Source organism: Cydia pomonella, chromosome 12 (assembly GCF_033807575.1).
Source record: "Cydia pomonella isolate Wapato2018A chromosome 12, ilCydPomo1, whole genome shotgun sequence".
Taxonomy (NCBI): Eukaryota; Metazoa; Arthropoda; class Insecta; order Lepidoptera; family Tortricidae; genus Cydia; species Cydia pomonella.
The window spans coordinates 17,022,308-17,040,618 of record NC_084714.1 but is presented as its reverse complement, the minus strand read 5'-3'; the positions used below and the strand labels follow the sequence as shown (position 1 = coordinate 17,040,618).

Genomic DNA, 18,311 nt, shown 5'->3' with positions numbered 1-18,311 from the left:
GGCAATCGTATCCAATCGATTCGTCTCAGCCGATAGTCGTCATCGCAATCGACTGCGTACTTTTGTTACAATTAATAGCTTATTATTGTTACGATTATTGATAAGTTAAATCAATCGATTATGGAGTCAATTTATTGTATTTGTCTTTTCGATTGATCGGTTGGTTTACCGATTAATCGAGTTTAATTAGACTGTTTTGCCTTGACCCGATTATCGATTAGTGCTTCTTCTATGGCGTATAGTGATGCAAATCGTATGTTTAATGATTATTGTTTTGAAACTGTCGCGAATGGTTGCGCACACTTATTGGAGCGTAGCCAAACAAACTAACTACATATTACGTCGTCTTATACATTTATCTTTTGAAAAGTTACGACTGACTACCTTGCCAATAAATAATATCTTTGAATTAGAAGATTATAAACTTATAAAATCAAATGTAAACGAATTAAAGACATTGATAGTGATTGTACTTGACGCTAATACAAGAAATCTATTGGCATTTAAATGAATAAATCTGCAATAAATCGTGCAGAAGACCTGCCGAGCAGTGCTTTTTCACTTTTATAATGTAGGTATTTTTATTGGTAATTATATTGCTAAAAAAGTAACAAATTGCAACTACATAATCATAACAAAAATGATAACTTGCTTAATTCGTATCTAATAAAATCCTATCTACAATCGATCCAGTAAAAAACCTTCATGGCATTCTGTGGCAGATCATTAGGATTCGACGCGCGTTCCCACCGTCCGTGCACTGTCTGATTAGTATTGCATAATATATTCGATTATTCGACCCCTGGGCGGAATAACGTCATATGTGTCTGTAGATTTTATAGCGACACATGTCCTTTTATCACAAGGGTAGTATTTAAGCGCGCGTGATATAAAGTAGGCTATGATCTAAGTGCGGTGACCAATTTGATAGTATGCTATTTGTGTGTACTGTTACATCCTACCACTGGACGTGGTAGCATAACGTTGGATTGGGTTATAATTAATCATAAAATTTAAAAAAAAGTCATTGCCACAATCGTTATGTTTGCAATTTGCATACAGCAAACTCTCACAACAATATAATGCAATTCTAATTAAAACTATAAATAATACATAGGTAATTAATTATATTTAAGAGCCCTTAATCCTTGGAGCGTTCTCCGATTTCACGAAATAACGCTCGATAGATGGCGTTGGCGCTCGGTACGCGAGCGCCGGCAACGCGACGCGCGTTTCAATGCAGACTAGAATAATCTTGATAGTTGTCAATATAATTTCAAGCAACATTAATTTTAGTGTCATATGATATCATATGGGCACTCTTTATTTTATTGTTTAAGCACAGTAGTTTTTTTTATGTACAGACTACAGAGTGTACTATAACCCTTGCTCTTTATTCTGTCTCTTTCACACCAATGGAAAATGAAGAAGTTAGTAAATGACTGCAGGTATAAATAAAGTATATTAGTGCGATAGAGAGACAGATAGTGTTTCGTTGTCGTATCGTAAACGATTGGCATGTTGGCCACACACTTGCTTAGTGCCTAGCCAAAATACCAATCGTTTGCGTATATTAGTGCGATAGAGAGAGAGTAGTGTTTCGTTGTCGTATCGTAAACGATTGGCATGTTGGCTACGCACCCATGATAGTGACTAGCCAAGGTCTCATGATGGAGTCAGGAGTAGGTCACTAGAACTCCTAATCTACTCATTATAATTCCGTCGTATTTGAGCTCAATAGATTTGCCCTGACGAGTACCATCGATCTAAATGAAGTCCAGGGTCTCATGATGGAGTCAGGAGTTGGTCACCAGAACTCCTAATCTACTCATTATAATTCCATCGTGTTTGGGCTCAAAAGATTTGCCCTGACGAGTACCATCGATCTAGATGAAGTCCAGGGTCTCATGATGGAGTCAGGAGTTGGTCACCATAATTCCTAATCTACTCATCATAACTCCATCGTGTTTGGGCTCAATAGATTTGCCCTCACGAGCACCATCAATCTAGATGATGTTCAGGGTCTCATGATGGAGTCAGGAGTTGGTCACTAGAACTCCTAATCTACTCATTATAATTCCATCGTGTTTGGGCTCAAAAGATTTGCCCTGACGAGTACCATCGATCTAGATGAAGTCCAGGGTCTCATGATGGAGTCAGGAGTTGGTCACCAGAACTCCTAATCTACTCATTATAATTCCATCGTGTTTGGGCTCAAAAGATTTGCCCTGACGAGTATCATCGATCTAGATGAAGTCCAGGGTCTCATGATGGAGTCAGGAGTTGGTCACCATAATTCCTAATCTACTCATCATAACTCCATCGTGTTTGGGCTCAATAGATTTGCCCTCACAAGCACCATCAATCTAGATGATGTTCAGGTTCTCATGATGGAGTCAGGAGTTGGTCACTAGAACTCCTAATCTACTCATTATAATTCCATCGTGTTTGGGCTCAAAAGATTTGCCCTGACGAGTACCATCGATCTAGATGAAGTCCAGGGTCTCATGATGGAGTCAGGAGTTGGTCACCAGAACTCGTAATCTATTTATCATAACTCCATCGTGTTTGGGTTCAATAGAGTTGCCCTGACGAGCACCATCAATCTAGATGAGGTCCAGGGTCTCATGATGGAGTCAGGAGCTGGTCACCAGAACTCCTAAACTACTCATCATAACCTCATCGTGTTTGGGCTCAATAGATTTGCCCTGACGAGCATCATCAATCTAGATAAAGTCCAGGGTCTCATGATGGAGTCAGGAGTTGGTCACTAGAACTCCTAATCTACTCATTATAATTCCATCGTGTTTGGGCTCAAAAGATTTGCCCTGACGAGTACCATCGATCTAGATGAAGTCCAGGGTCTCATGATGGAGTCAGGAGTTTGTCACCAGAACTCGTAATCTATTTATCATAACTCCATCGTGTTTGTGCTCAATAGATTTACTCCGACAAGCACCATCAAATTACCATTATGATGAATAGATTAGGAGTTCTGGTGACCAACTACTGAGTCCATCATGAGACCCTCGACTTAATCTAGATCGATGGTACTCGTCAGGGCAAATCTTTTGAGCCCAAACACGATGGAGTTATGATGAATAGACTAGGAGTTCTGGTGATCAACTCCTGAGTCCATCATGAGACCCTGGACCTGATCTAGATTGATGGTGCTCGTCAGGGCAACTCTATTGAGCCCAAACACGATGGAGTTATGATGAGTAGATTAGGAGTTCTGGTGACCAACTCCTGACTCCATCATGAGACCCTGGACCTCATCTAGATCGATGGTGCTCGTCAGGGCAAATCTTTTGAGCCCAAACACGTTGGAATTATAATGAGTAGATTAGGAGTTCTAGTGACCAACTCTTGACTCCATCATGAGACCCTGGACTTTATCTAGATTGATGATGCTCGTCAGGGCAAATCTATTGAGCCCAAACACGATGAGGTTATGATGAGTAGTTTAGGAGTTCTGGTGACCAACTCCTGACTCCATCATGAGACCCTGGACCTCATCTAGATCGATGGTGTTCATCAGGGCAAATCTATTGAGCCCAAACACGATGGAGTTATGATGAGTAGATTAGGAGTTCTGGTGAGCAACTCCTGACTCCATCATGAGACCCTGGACCTCATCTAGATCGATGGTGCTCATCAGGGCAAATCTTTTGAGCCCAAACACGTTGGAATTATAATGAGTAGATTAGGAGTTCTAGTGACCAACTCCTGACTCCATCATGAGACCCTGGACTTTATCTAGATTGATGATGCTCGTCAGGGCAAATCTATTGAGCCCAAACACGATGGAGTTATGATGAGTAGAGTAGGAGTTCTGGTGACCTACTCCTGACTCCATCATGAGATCCTGGACCTCATCTAGATCGATGGTGCTCATCAGGGCAAATCTTTTGAGCCCAAACACGTTGGAATTATAATGAGTAGATTAGGAGTTCTAGTGACCTACTCCTGACTCCATCATGAGACCCTGGACCTCATCTAGATCGATGGTGCTCGTCAGGGCAAATTTTTTGAGCCCAAACACGATGGAGTTATGATGAGTAGATTAGGAGTTCTGGTGACCAGCTCCTGACTCCATCATGAGACCCTGGACCTCATCTAGATTGATGGTGCTCGTCAGGGCAACTCTACTGAACCCAAACACGATGGAGTTATGATGAGTAGATTAGGAGTTCTGGTGACCAGCTCCTGACTCCATCATGAGACCCTGGACCTCATCTAGATTGAAGGTGCTCGTCAGGGCAACTCTATTGAGCCCAAACACGATGGAGTTATGATGAGTAGAGTAGGAGTTCTGGTGACCTACTCCTGACTCCATCATGAGATCCTGGACCTCATCTAGATCGATGGTGCTCATCAGGGCAAATCTTTTGAGCCCAAACACGTTGGAATTATAATGAGTAGATTAGGAGTTCTAGTGACCAACTCCTGACTCCATCATGAGACCCTGGACTTTATCTAGATTGATGATGCTCGTCAGGGCAAATCTATTGAGCCCGAACACGATGAGGTTATGATGAGTAGTTTAGGAGTTCTGGTGACCAACTCCTGACTCCATCATGAGACCCTGGGCCTCATCTAGATCGATGGTGTTCATCAGGGCAAATCTATTGAGCCCAAACACGATGGAGTTATGATGAGTAGATTAGGAGTTAAGGTGACCAGCTCCTGACTCCATCATGAGACCCTGGACCTCATCTAGATTGATGGTGCTCGTCAGGGCAACTCTATTGAACCCAAACACGATGGAGTTATGATGAGTACATTAGGAGTTCTGGTGACCAGCTCCTGACTCCATCATGAGACCCTGGACCTCATCTAGATTGAAGGTGCTCGTCAGGGCAACTCTGTTGAGCCCAAACACGATGGAATTATAATGAGTAGATTAGGAGTTCTAGTGACCAACTCCTGACTCCATCATGAGACCCTGGACCTCATCTAGATCGATGGTGTTCGTCAGGGCAAATCTTTTGAGCCCAAACACGATGGGATTATAATTAGTAGATTAGGAGTTCTGGTGACCAACTCCTGACTCCATCATGAGAACTTGGACTTCATCCGGGTCAAAAATAATAATGCAAACCCTAACGTAATTTCAAGTGAAAATGCGTTTTTCAGAAAATCGCAGCCAAATAACACTAGACCTTACTCATAGTGTTGTGTTCCTGCCGGTGAGTAAGGTTGCCAGAGCTCAACGAGGGGCGGGAGGGGGTTATGGTCGGCAACGCGCATGTAACTCCTCTGGAGTTGCAGGCGTACATATGCGGGCCGTATGCTTGTTTGCCACCGACTTAGTATTAAAAAAAAGTAACACTGAAAATCCATCAATAAGCGAGTCTGTTTGGCATACTGTAAAAAATGAACTTTTATTAAGATTTTCTAATCGCAGTATATAGCACTTCTCGGAACTCCGTAGCTGATTACGATCGCAACGAATGCCTGACAATCGAGCACAGGTCCGTCCTCTAAGCGCGCTCCGCGCGGACTGAGAGCGGGGCGTCGCTGCTGCGTGATTTATACGTGTTTTAAAAAAATATAAATTTACGGCAATGTAGGTCCCATAGTTACGATTTTTTTTTTATAGGTTAACATAAAGTTACAGTTTGCTACAATATTATTTTTAAAGCAAAATATGCGTACAATTTGCGGAAATAAAATATAATAAAACCCTGTTTTCGCCAAAAAAATGAAGAAAACTCGGAAGGTATTTTATCAGTTTTTTCAAATGAATTTTCGATTGTTAATCATTCCAGCCCCTCGTACGAGATATGTTGAATCAAATTGTAGTCATTCATGTACCAAATGATTCTTTTTTATAGCAAAATTGAGAACCGAAACGCCACATCTCACTGCAAAATTTGGAAAAGACTCCCAAAAAACCTCATTAAAAAAGAGGTTTAAAAGAGAAAATGAAAATTTGAACTGTTGGAGCCCCTAGTTTAGGAAACGATTATTTAAGTACGTTATCAGTTTTTGAATAAATACTAATAGTTACGTCGTAATCTTGAATGAAAAAGGAAGCATTTTACAAAATACGCTCGTCTGTAGGAATAAGGACTCTTAAAGTGGACGTAAAAAATATGTTTCTATTTTTCGCCTTATTACGTAAGTGTAACAAGGCCAACTGTACAGTGGCGTTAGTACCCTGAAAACTATTTTCAATTACAATTGATGTGTACATATAAACTATATATAACTAGATATTTCAATATGTCTGAGCGCTAGTTTTGGGTTCTTTGCTTAGAGATATATCTTACTTGAAGATTTCATAATAAATTTCCAGTTTCCTTAACTATCCATAGCCAATCAACTACCCGATGATATACGATTTCAATCATCGCCCAAGACTGCCAAAATTCGCTTCCGCGTTGATTGATGGCTGAAAATCGAGCGCAATCGAATCACGTTAGTCGAATGATCGGTAACACGAATAATCGATTGTATTCGAATGTCAGCCGCAATCAAAACATCTCGAGAACTGTACAGGTCACTGCTTCCGAACGCAAACTAAGGATGACAAGCGCTCGCGTTCTCTATGGCCCATCTCTGTTCCATTTTTGAGAACACTACCAGTCAATATGCAACCTTAAAGCTAGCGCCACTGAGAATAAATTTAAATGCATTTTGCGTGTAAATGGTAAAGTTATGACGGTTGGTACTACCGTTGTGGAGGTCAAAATAAAAGTTATCGCTGTTATCTATGGTGTTCTCACGCCTGTTTGTGTGGGTTAGCTGATTGGACGAGTCCGGTTTGTCTATGCCGACTATTTGTCAGGCAAATGAACCTGCAAATTGTTTATGGTATTTAAAATTAGTGTTTTGAAGGATGTCAATGTGAATTCAGCACTTTAATTTCAAAAGTGAAAGTGACATCTCTGAGAAACTACCTCTTTCGCCAGACTCAAAAGGTTCACACAAGTAATTGACATTCCCGATACATAATTCATCATGTTTCGTTCGACCTTCTAATCAATTTGCGAATAGCAGAATGACACGTTATTTACCAGTAACTCTCGCTAGGGTTTCAATGTTTGCATTAGGGGCCTACTCTTGGTAGCATGTACTTTTCACCGTGTATAACTATAAACAATATTTAGCTTATCAGCGTTTTTCCGTATACTCACTTATTCCGGCGTGTTCCCTTGAACAAGTGACTGACGTCTTAGTGCGTAAAACTGACGATGCTTGCGTATAGTCACCTATTGAACTTTGGACAGCCTTAAAGCCTTATACGCGCAGATAATATGCTAGTCTGGAAGCAATCTTTTCAGTCCTTCCCTTTTTTATTCCACAATCTAGTCCCGATCGCGCTGCGGTAGGTAAACTCAGCAAAATAAGCAGAAAATCTGCAACACGCTTTTATCCCTCATTTATGGGGTCCTAATGGTGTTGCGGGTTCTTCTTTATGGACCCTACTTTGTAGCCGTCTCGGTACTAAATGCTCGTTATAGTTACGACGATAACGTAAGTGACGAATAAGCAATTTTATGGTGTTTACGTAAATCTTGGTATACTCAGGTTTTTATGACAATGACGTTGATAAGAGGTTTAGTGCTTTGACCTAGGTATATTGGTGTGTTTGGAGCCTGAAGCTCTTAATGGAAACAAGGCTGCCTTTACTTTCTGAATTCCTAGTATTTCTAGATTTAAGGTAGCAAATGGTTTCGTTTTAATTTTTACTACAAATACCAAATTTTACTTTGCCATTATTTAATCGTATTATCGATGCGGTTGGGTGAATCGTTCTCATAACATAATAGGCATTAAAATCTGGTTTCATCTTTTAAGTATATTAATGCAAAAAGGAGACTTTATTAACAATAGCATGTTTTAATTTCATCATGATAAATGTACATAGGTTCTTACTGGTTTGACATAAAGACTCGATTCATACAACAAATCTTTGGTTCATAAAAATAATACATTATCACCATATTCTAGAGCACAGAACATAAAATCAATGTATTTTATTAACTATAAATAATGATTACAATAAACTAATGTGTGTCAACATAAAATAAGTCCAAAATGACGAACAACGGGCAATTAAAAGGACCTACCGCTGTCATGGTTTTATTCATAATTAAATTACTTGAAAAGCTGTTAACATGGAAATTCAATTTATAAAGGTGTAAATGGTGGCCATCATTATAACATCTGGCACTGTATTAGTATGAGAATAAAGTCAATAAAATAGAGTATGTCGTCAGGAATAGATATTATATAATATACCTTTGCAAGTATACTGCTCGGTTTTTTATGTGATAAGCGCAGCGTTTATCGCGTTCAACGCTACGGTTATCGCATTTGCGTTTGCCGTACATCCATTTTACATCAAATAATCTAATGTCACTATATTATTTTACGCGGTAAACGCAGCGGTAAGCGCATTGTCATTTTTCCTACATTCCGTTATCGCATAATACAACCGCGCGCTTTAAATTTCTATAAAATACGTAACATGATACAAGCTCTTTTCGCTAGACACTTAATTTAACAAGCGGCTCTGTGAGGCGTATACCTCACGAACTACCATCGCTCCCATAATTTTGGAAACAATTTAAACTGATTCGACAAAAAAAACATGCAATTATCAAACCTTCTCACAAAATTTCAAAAGACGCGGCTGAGAAATACGACCTGTAGAGAACGTAAGTATAAGTAAGTGCAAGCATTATTATCAAGCTGAAACTGAAACCTTTGCTACGCTCGGCATATTAATTATTATAGCATACATTTCAAGTAACATGTACAAAAACCTATGCAAATTTTATTTCCACATCAAATTAATAAACATCATAAAGCATCGTTCAATAATGTAGCAAATATTACCACAGCCCTCCTGTCAGTACATATTCGTGTCTGGCCGCTTGTCGCTGCCTAGGCGACGCGAAATTTATCGCTCTTGCCTTCAACTCTGCGCCTGCTCATCCTCTTCGAAATGCAATCAAATACCTACTCTAATACGTTATAAATACGGTCGGTTATAGTATGGTATGGAAGTGGATAAAATGACAAGTCTTATTAAAATGATCGTGTATTTTTTGCGAGGTAGTTCGAGGCTGATTTGTTTCATTTTGACGTAGTTGTACATGAAACTGATAGTGAATGGGATGATTTATGATTTATACACCTATTTTAAAAGCGTTACATGTTCCCATGTCACGACTAAACTACTGAACAGATTTTCACGATATGTTATTCGATTGTATTTAAACATTTTATTTTTGGGAATCCTTCCTCTCGGGGAAGTTGCCTATGTACTTTACATAGGTAACAACGACCAATTTAAGAATGGCTACAGCTAGTCTAGCTAAAGACTGACCAGTAGTATATGATCATTGTCAAGAGGGGCTGTTATTCTTATTTATATGGTGTCAGTTCCGTAAAGTATGAAGACATTACTTCCAATGAAATTCTGTAACATGGCGCGTGATCATAATTATAATACTGGTCAAGCTAAACCCAGTTTTTGAATATAATATTATTAGAAAATACATCATCTCCATCTTAAAAGCCTGCTTATTTGAAACTCACTCTACTAGTTTATACTAAAAATCCCACCAGATGTCACCACAAGTTCTACTAACAACTAGGCACCGCTATCTGTTATCTAAACATCAATCAATTGAAACCCTAATAGCACTAAAAGACTTCCACTAATTCACTGCCTAATCGATAGATGTCACCACACGTTGTGCGTTGTGCGCCGAACCTCGTAAATTAGCAGAAAGTAACGAAGGCAATAAATGAATAATAATGAAAGGTGCCAAGGGGCAGCGGGCAGAGGTCGGGTAACTTTAGCAACGTCTTTCCTAACGTTGTTTATGCGAGGACTCAGGGTCCCCACGAAAGAGGCGCTAAGTACAGATTTATTATGGTTTAAGTGAAAATTAGCAATATACTTTTTATCAATCCAAAACAAGTACTATTGGTCAGAGAGTACTGTTTTTATATTCCAAATACTGAAGTGGTCGATTGCTCCAGTTTGTCAGACCGATCTGTAATTTTTTGTTTAAAATTGGTAGAAATTCAGGTCGATTAGGTAACTAATAAAGTATCTGAAACAAAAACAGAGTTCAAGTCACGTGTAGTCAATAATGCCTAAACTGTATTCATGGATTTAACCTTTTTTGTACAACTGAGCAGTTTGTAAGCGCTTAAATATACATAATTTCACATAATTGCTTTAATTGACTTTGTATTCATTAAAACAGTCTTTTTAGGGTTCCATACCTCAAAAGGAAAAAACGGAACCCGGAATAAGATTGTTTTCTGTCCGTCCATCCATACGTCCGTCCGTCTATCTGTCAAGACCCTTTATCTCGGGAACGCGTAAAGGTATCGAGTTAAAATTAAAACCTTAGGTCTACAGTCCCTTAAAGCTGTGAAAAAACCAAACGTCTAAGTTAACGTAAAAAAGGATATGATCGTTTATGTCGCCAAAAATCGTACATGTCGACACTCTCAAGGGAATCAAAATTTATAGGGTCCTTCCCGTCTTACACTTCCTATAAAGAAAAATCAGACAAAAAATAATTTGAACCGAATTTTTTTAAATATATTAATAAAAAAGAATTTATTTTGTGTCGAACCATCAGTGGGCGAGTCGCACTTGTCCGGTTTTTTTTATAATATCTGTTTTAATAACTGCTATAATTTTAGCGTATATTTTACGCGAGCATAAAAATCTATAATTATTCTGTCAATTAAAACCCATAATACCTGATATTTATTGATCCAATTATAATGACTTTTATTAAACATTAAATATAATGTTTGTATTAGAACTGATATTTTGCCTACCCCCTTCTGTAAAAAAGACATGCCACAGAAAATGTTGTCTTAAAAATCGAAAAAAAAACTATTTAAACAACTCACAAGAATCAAAAATAAGATTTACCCAATAAAGTAACATTAAAACTATGAAACCACTTTAGCCCGTGTCACATACCTGAGAAAGGTACTATTTACCTTCACCAACATTACTGCTGCAGTACCGCAGCGCAACATTACTGCCGACTACATTGCTGAAATGACAAAAAGCGATACATTACTGACCGGATTTTTGCTGGTTAGTCTGAATCCAAACAGTCCCTTAACAAGCCTGTGAGCTTCTTTGCTAGGTATATACTCTATAATCTCTATATGGCATTTCCTTAACAAGGCTTGGACATATGACGCAATTAGTATAACGCATGCGGCGCCCTTATCTGCATTAATTGCGGCCCATTCGACGCCATTAATACTTGCATTTACCTTAATCTACTGATCTTTCATAATAGATAATCTTGATATATATGATAGTGTCCTTATTACACGTCTCGAGCTAATGGATACTATTTTTCGGCATCGAACCCGATATTTTTAAATAAAAATCGTTAATAAGATCAACATTTTAGTAGATGCAATATATTTTTTAAATTTCTCAATAAAGATCGCGCTCTAATGGTCATTTTAGGTAATTTTTCATGATATTTTAGACTCAATTGTAATATACATACATTTATATAGCTCATGACTTATAGCTTATATTTTCAGTCAGTAAGTCCATTGTGTCCTGAAAAATACAATATTTTGAATTAGTTTTTGGAACTCAGACTAATTATATTCTTGTACATTTTTAGATGTACTCGTTTTACAGTTGAGTCTCTATCGTAAGTAACACTCCCAAAAATGCAAACATTTACAATAATCGCAATAAAATTCAACTCACGCGCAGTTAAGATGGCATTGTTTCGGTTCAAACGCTTAATCTATGACGCCCGGTGCATCCCACTTGCTATTCAACGATGTGCGCGCAACTGTTTTGGCAATGCCTTTTACAACTCAAAACTAAAAAGACACAATTCCATTTGAAAAACTATTTAAATTCTACCTTAACAGTAGCAATTTAAAGTTTGAAGTCAAATAAATTCAGACTCATGATGATTTTCTTGGATGTAAATGTTTCCCGGTGGTCAAATTGGGAACTGTCATAGATTCTTTTACTATTATTACAGAATAGTTTCTTAACGATGAACAACTTTTTCGTTACAATATCAATTACAACGTAATCTGTATACTTATAACAATATTTAATTGCAATTTCGCAAAAAAAAACACATATCAATCGAGGATAATCACAAAAATGCTTTTCTCTTAAATATATTATAAATACAAACTTTTTTAGAGTAGAGTAGAGTAGAGAAGAGAGTGTTTATTCGTGGCAAAGTAAAAAAGAAAACACCAAGTAACATAACATAACATATAAGCCTCGAAATGGTCCCGACAGCATGGTGCTAGCCTGGCTGGGCTAGCGCTGGTCTTCATTCGGGGCCATGACCGTGTACAGCACGAAGCGTAACACAATATTTACAATAAATATTTTTAAAAAGTGACACATCATTAGACACATCACATACAAATCGGAAAGTAAAGAAATAACTTTATACAACGAATTTGTAGAATATACGTACATTAAAAGAATCGTAACGATAAATCTATAAATCGTGAACGCGACCAACTTTGACATAAGTGACAGCTCACATAATCTGTTGCAGGAATTGAATTTTCATATTAAAGTGTAATTATCTAACAAGGCTAGCCTATTTTAGATCCAGATTATTAATTCTCGAACTTTACCGGTACCTAACTGGACCTGGGCATCCGGAGGTCAAATGACGACGGGAAAGTTTTGCTCGGTAGATGCAAGTGTAAGGTAATTTATATGTAATTTATGATTATTTCCACAGACCAGCCTATAAATGCTATACTGACCGAACCGTTGGGGTCTTCTTAACGAAACGAATGGACTGGAAATCATTTGATTTTAAAAAGTATAGAGCATTTAGACTTTTAGTATCCAAGCATTATGAGGCTAATTATTCTTATTAGGCTTATTACGCTAAGCTTGATTCGCCTACTAAGGCTTGGATAAGTACTTAAAGTCTAAATGCTGTAAGCTTGATTCGCCATTATGAATATGATGAGTATATCATATTTTATTCGGTATGATAGTACAAAATATTCGACTTAAAATGAATTGAAATGTTTCATATGGCACAGCACGACTGACGCGACGATATACATAATTTAATGTTGCCTGTACAATCCAATCAATAGTAGCAGATGAGACTACGCATTTCAACCATTCTCTAATAGCTTTACAAAAAGAGATATGTATAGAAATATGCACATAAACTGATTGTGACTTATATATTTGTACGCGAACTGTAGATATATATTTCGACTACTTGCAAAACTATTAGAAATTGGCAGGATACTTTTGGTGCGTCCTTACAGATACTTTTGTTGTTGTGGCGTGTCGGTCGTTCGTCGTAGTTGCTACTATTGACGCTGACTATACCTTCACCAAAAACGGCCCAATGTTGTTAATTCCAAACCGTTTCCGAACCAGTAGCCATGCCTTACATAACGCAAGGTCGCAGAAACAAAGTGACCGCCGGAGCGTGGCCCATTTCCACGGGAAATGACGTCTTAGGATTTTCACTCTCGGGGCTACTCGACGGGCAGCCGGCCGTGTAAACGTGTCTTTAGGTCGCCGGGCTTCGATGGACTTTTGATTTCTTTATTGCTTGTCGTGAAGTTGTATTTTTGGACCAAATGCGACAGTCTTTTGTCGAGGGCTGGATGGATAAAAGATTCAAACACTGTTACGCAACAATGCCATGCCTCACCTATACTACTTATATTCTATTCCATTTAACCTCCTAAGAACCTTGTTAGAAATTTGACTCTCAAGATAGGTACAATATATCCCATGACCAATTATTTATTTATTTTAATGACCAGGTTTTACATTTATTTCTTGTTGTTTAGTTTTTGTCTTAAGAGAACCGCTGGAAATCGATTGAACGCCAAGACATTCATTGATATTTTTTGACCCCGACAGTGGATTTTAGTTTGTTTCCGATATCAATAAACGCAGCAATCCAGGTAGTATCTCACCGTCATAAACACAAGTTTAACATTGCTTTGAAAAGCTGTAAACCCAGCAATGCTCAGCTGTAAAATAAATGCACTTAAACATAATCGTTATATTTAGATTTAATAATAGTTAATAGGATAATATTTAAGAGGTAATGGTTTTAAAGCATCGATAATTTCATAAATTGCAGGCTTTTCATCAAATAGTTACAGTATTGCATAAGTGCTAAGCCTCCGTTATGTGATGAGCAATTCAAATTTAATTTAGGACTTCACCCAAAATCTAAGACCAAAATTTTGTCATATCGTCATATGTCTAACCCTGTGTTTCTTCTTTACAGAGCTTCTTCGGGCGATCGTACAACAACCTCGGTTCCATCACGGAGTGCAAGAACAACGGCGAGTGCGTCATCAACAAGAAGAACAGGACGGCTTGCAAGGCCTGCCGGCTCCGCAAGTGCCTTCTCGTCGGCATGTCCAAGTCCGGCTCCAGATATGGCAGGAGATCCAACTGGTTTAAGATCCATTGCCTCCTTCAAGAGCAGCAACAAGCGGCACAATCTAGATCGCCTCCCAGAGTGCCACAATCACCCCACCATCTAGCGCCGCCATTCCCTCCTCACCTATTTCCCGGACTAGCCAGACCGAGGACAAAAGAAGAACTGGCTCTACTAGGCCTGGATGAATACAAACCACCCTGCTCCGGTAGCCCCGATTCTCATCGCAGTGGCTCGTCCCCCAAATTAGACGAAAAACATAGAATTACGCAGAGACAAGAAAGACCACTCACGCCTCCCCGGGACACATTTATCCCCATGCCGTTAGCCAACATGTCCTTGCCCCACTTTCCCCACTCGCCGTTCCTTACCCCGCCACCTTTCAGCCCGTTCGCGGCGAACCATCCCCTGCTGTTCCCTCCAGGTTTCCATCCGTTGTACTCGAGGCATCTGCTTGACCACGCAGCTTTGAGGCAAGCTGCGGAAAACAACAATGATGTCAGAATTGATGACCACAACGCTGACTCGTCGAAGCGTTTCTTCTTGGATGAAATCCTGAAACAACAGCGGTCAGTGCAGCCGCCACCTCAAGAAGAAGTGATTCCTGAAGCAGAGTTTGTGCCTACGCCTCCGGCTGAGCGGAGAACAAGTGAATCTCCTTTGCAGGAAAACCCAATGGACTTATCCGTGAAATCTGATGGGCGGTCAAGCTCAGCGAGGCGAAGATCAGACGATAGCGAAGTGATAGCTCACGATCACGATGACAACCACTCTGGCAGCGGCGCGGGTTCAGCCAGCGAGGATGAAGATGTCACATTCCCCGAAATCAACAGGATTAAACTCCACCCTCTGGACCTTACCACCAAAGTCTGATTCGAAGGGTCCTTTAGTGCCGTCGAAACCTTTAATAGCGTCAGTGAATAATTAAAGGCCAGTAAATCGGATTGTGATTTTAAAGATAAGTAGGACCAGACTTACGGCAGTTGTTTTGTGAAATTGTTATCGCTTGAAAGAGTCTATCCAAATACGTAATTTAAGTAGCAAGTAATTAAAATGTTATTGGTACTCGAACGGTATGTACAAAACGAATGTAAATAATAAATTATTTTGTAAACTAAGCTTAGAATACTAGTTCGTTTTAATTATGTAAATGGAGACAGCTCCATTATTTTTGTAAAAAGGAAATTCTTACGTATGTTTTTTGATAATTCGAATATAATTTATTCAATTGTAGTAGAATTTGGAGTGTTTTTTTGAGTTTGGAGACTTCGGGTGCATTGTGAGCTCTATCCGTACTTTTAAGTTGTTTTAATCAATTTTAAATATTATTTGTACAACTATACATTCCAATTGCTGTGTGAGTTAGTATCGATTTATAAACATTAACGCGACCCAACGTTGCGTGCGGTGGTCTAAATGACTTAGGCGTTAAAAGGGTTTAAACAATACAAATTTATTTACGCCAGTGGCAAATCGATGTAATCGAATTGTAGACTTGAAATTAGTACGTAATTATATTAGTTAATATTTTCGCCACCGGCCGAAATAACTTTGTAATGTTTTAGAACAATACATTCCTGTATTTGCTCAATATTACGTGCGAAGCTTCGATAATGTACTCAAATGTAGTGAAATTAGTCACAAGACACATACTCATATATAATACTGTTGTGAGACAATAGGCTTGTTTGTTTGTTTGTAAATATAATTGTAGTTAGCGTGTTTTAATAATGAGATGTAGCGGAGCGTACAAAATAAAATATTGATGCACTCGAAATTTTGTATATTTTCACCCCATTCGTTAAATTACGATTTTGAATAATTATGACCATCATCAGACATATATTAAATATCTACATATATACAAAAAGAGGTATACTAAATTGCCACCCAAAAGAAAAAAAGGAACTTATCAAATTTAAGTTATCGATGTAATTGAAACCAAATGGTAGTAGAAAGACTATTGCACTCTAATATAAAAACAAAATTATTTTTTTTGAAAATACCCACGACGGTTAAAACGTAGTTGCAAAAGGATGCACAAATAAATGTTTACTGCAGCGCCCTCTGGTGAGTTGTCACCGTAACACCTATCTAAGAAACCAATCAAACCAGAACCCATCACTTAAAACCGCATCAAAATCAGACTAGTAGTTTTTAAGAAAAATGACAACATAGATTTGCACAAACATCCTCTCACCCCAAACGCATATACCGTCTCCGTTCCGTCGTGGGTAAAAATAAAACCAAACGGAAGTATGCCCTTATGCTAGTTGATATTGTTGATAGTATTAAAGATAAAGATAAAAGATAAAGATAGTTTATTATTCAAGTAGGCATATTACAATGCGCTTACGAACGTCAAATAAAGCTACACCGGCTCTAACCCTACACCTCTGACCAGAGAAGATTTAAATCCCCCCTCAATTGCTATCTAGGAGGCTATCCCAATATTGAACCGGCAAGAAACTCGGCGGGACACATCTTTTCAAAACATTACATCTTATAATTAACATGCAATTAAGAAAAAAAATACAATTTAGATTACTATAGAAATCATGCAGTTACATATAGTTGCTACTTTTCTTTATAGAAATTTGATAAAAATATATATAAAATAAAAAATAAATAAATATATAAGTAAAATAAATTATGACTACTTATAAAATAAAACTACTAAAACTAAACCTAAAATAAAAAATAAATATATATTGTTGCGGATTCAATTTCCGCCAGAAACCACCAATGTACAAGTATGTACATGGGTTTTTCTTTTTCTATAAACTTTTTACAAGGCAATCCACAAAAAATATAGGGACATTCTTACACTTCAATTGACTAAGTCCCACGGTAAGCTCAAGTAGGCTTGTGTTGTGGGTACTTAGACAACGATATATATAATATACAAATACTTAAATACATAGAAAACGTCCATGACTCAGGAACAAATATCATCAGTATCATCACACAAATAAATGCCCTTAGCAGTATTCGAACCCAGGACCATCGGCTTCATAGGCAGGGTCAACCACTAGACCAGACCGGTCGTCAAAAATTATATGAATTTATTATTTCTTTAAAACATTTTAATTTTTTTTTTTTAGAAACTATATAAAAATTATAGTACTTACTCAATATAACTTTAAAGTATTTGCATAGGAATTACAGAAATCGGTAACTAAACAGGATTTTAACATTTGTAAAAGTTTTTTTTATAACTGCTAATTTAAAAAATACAGTGCTGGTAAAACGCAAACAGTAATTCATCATCATCATCATCATATTAGCCTTTTATCGCCCACTGCTGAGCATAGGCCTCTCTTCCAGTACGCCACTTGTCCCGATCCTGAGCTAATCGCATCCAGAAGTGTCCCGCAATTTTCCGAATGTCGTCCACCCAACGAGCCAATGGACGCCAGGGGCTTCTTTCATCCGAAAGCGGCCACCATTCCGTTAACATAATTATGGTTTACTAACTGCGAACACAGGAAATGTCACCTGCGAACTAAGAAACGCCGCTAAAGGATGCAAGAAATCATAGAACATATGAGACATGCGCCTAAGCTACGGCCATGTCACCATCAGAATCGAGATGTCCCAAGATGTTAAATAAAACCGGCCAAGAGCATGTCGGGCCACGCTCAGTGTAGGGTTCCGTAGTTACTCTTCCGTCACAATAAGCTAAACTGGAGCTTAAAGTATAGTAAATTGTTAACCAAGGGATGACACGGTACCTTCCACCCGAGTTAAACAAATAGGCATATTTGCATAATCAGTACCTAATTAAAGTAAGTCTTTTTACTATGAAGGGAAAACTTTTTGCTATAACTCAAAAACAGCTAAACTGATCATGTCCGCTATAGT

At 38.2% G+C, this 18,311-nt stretch overlaps 1 protein-coding gene across 1 annotated transcript in view; it reads left to right on the top strand.

The window, feature by feature from the left end:
• The window catches only part of LOC133523755 (knirps-related protein-like), a 91,365-nt gene extending 75,141 nt beyond the window's left edge, over positions 1-16,224 (top strand). Inside the window, exon 3 of the mRNA XM_061859462.1 lies at positions 14,292-16,224. Within this exon, the coding sequence (XP_061715446.1) occupies positions 14,292-15,320 (1,029 nt within the window). The 3' untranslated portion in view covers positions 15,321-16,224. The remainder of the gene's footprint in view (positions 1-14,291) is intronic.
• Positions 16,225-18,311: the final 2,087 nt, after the last annotated feature.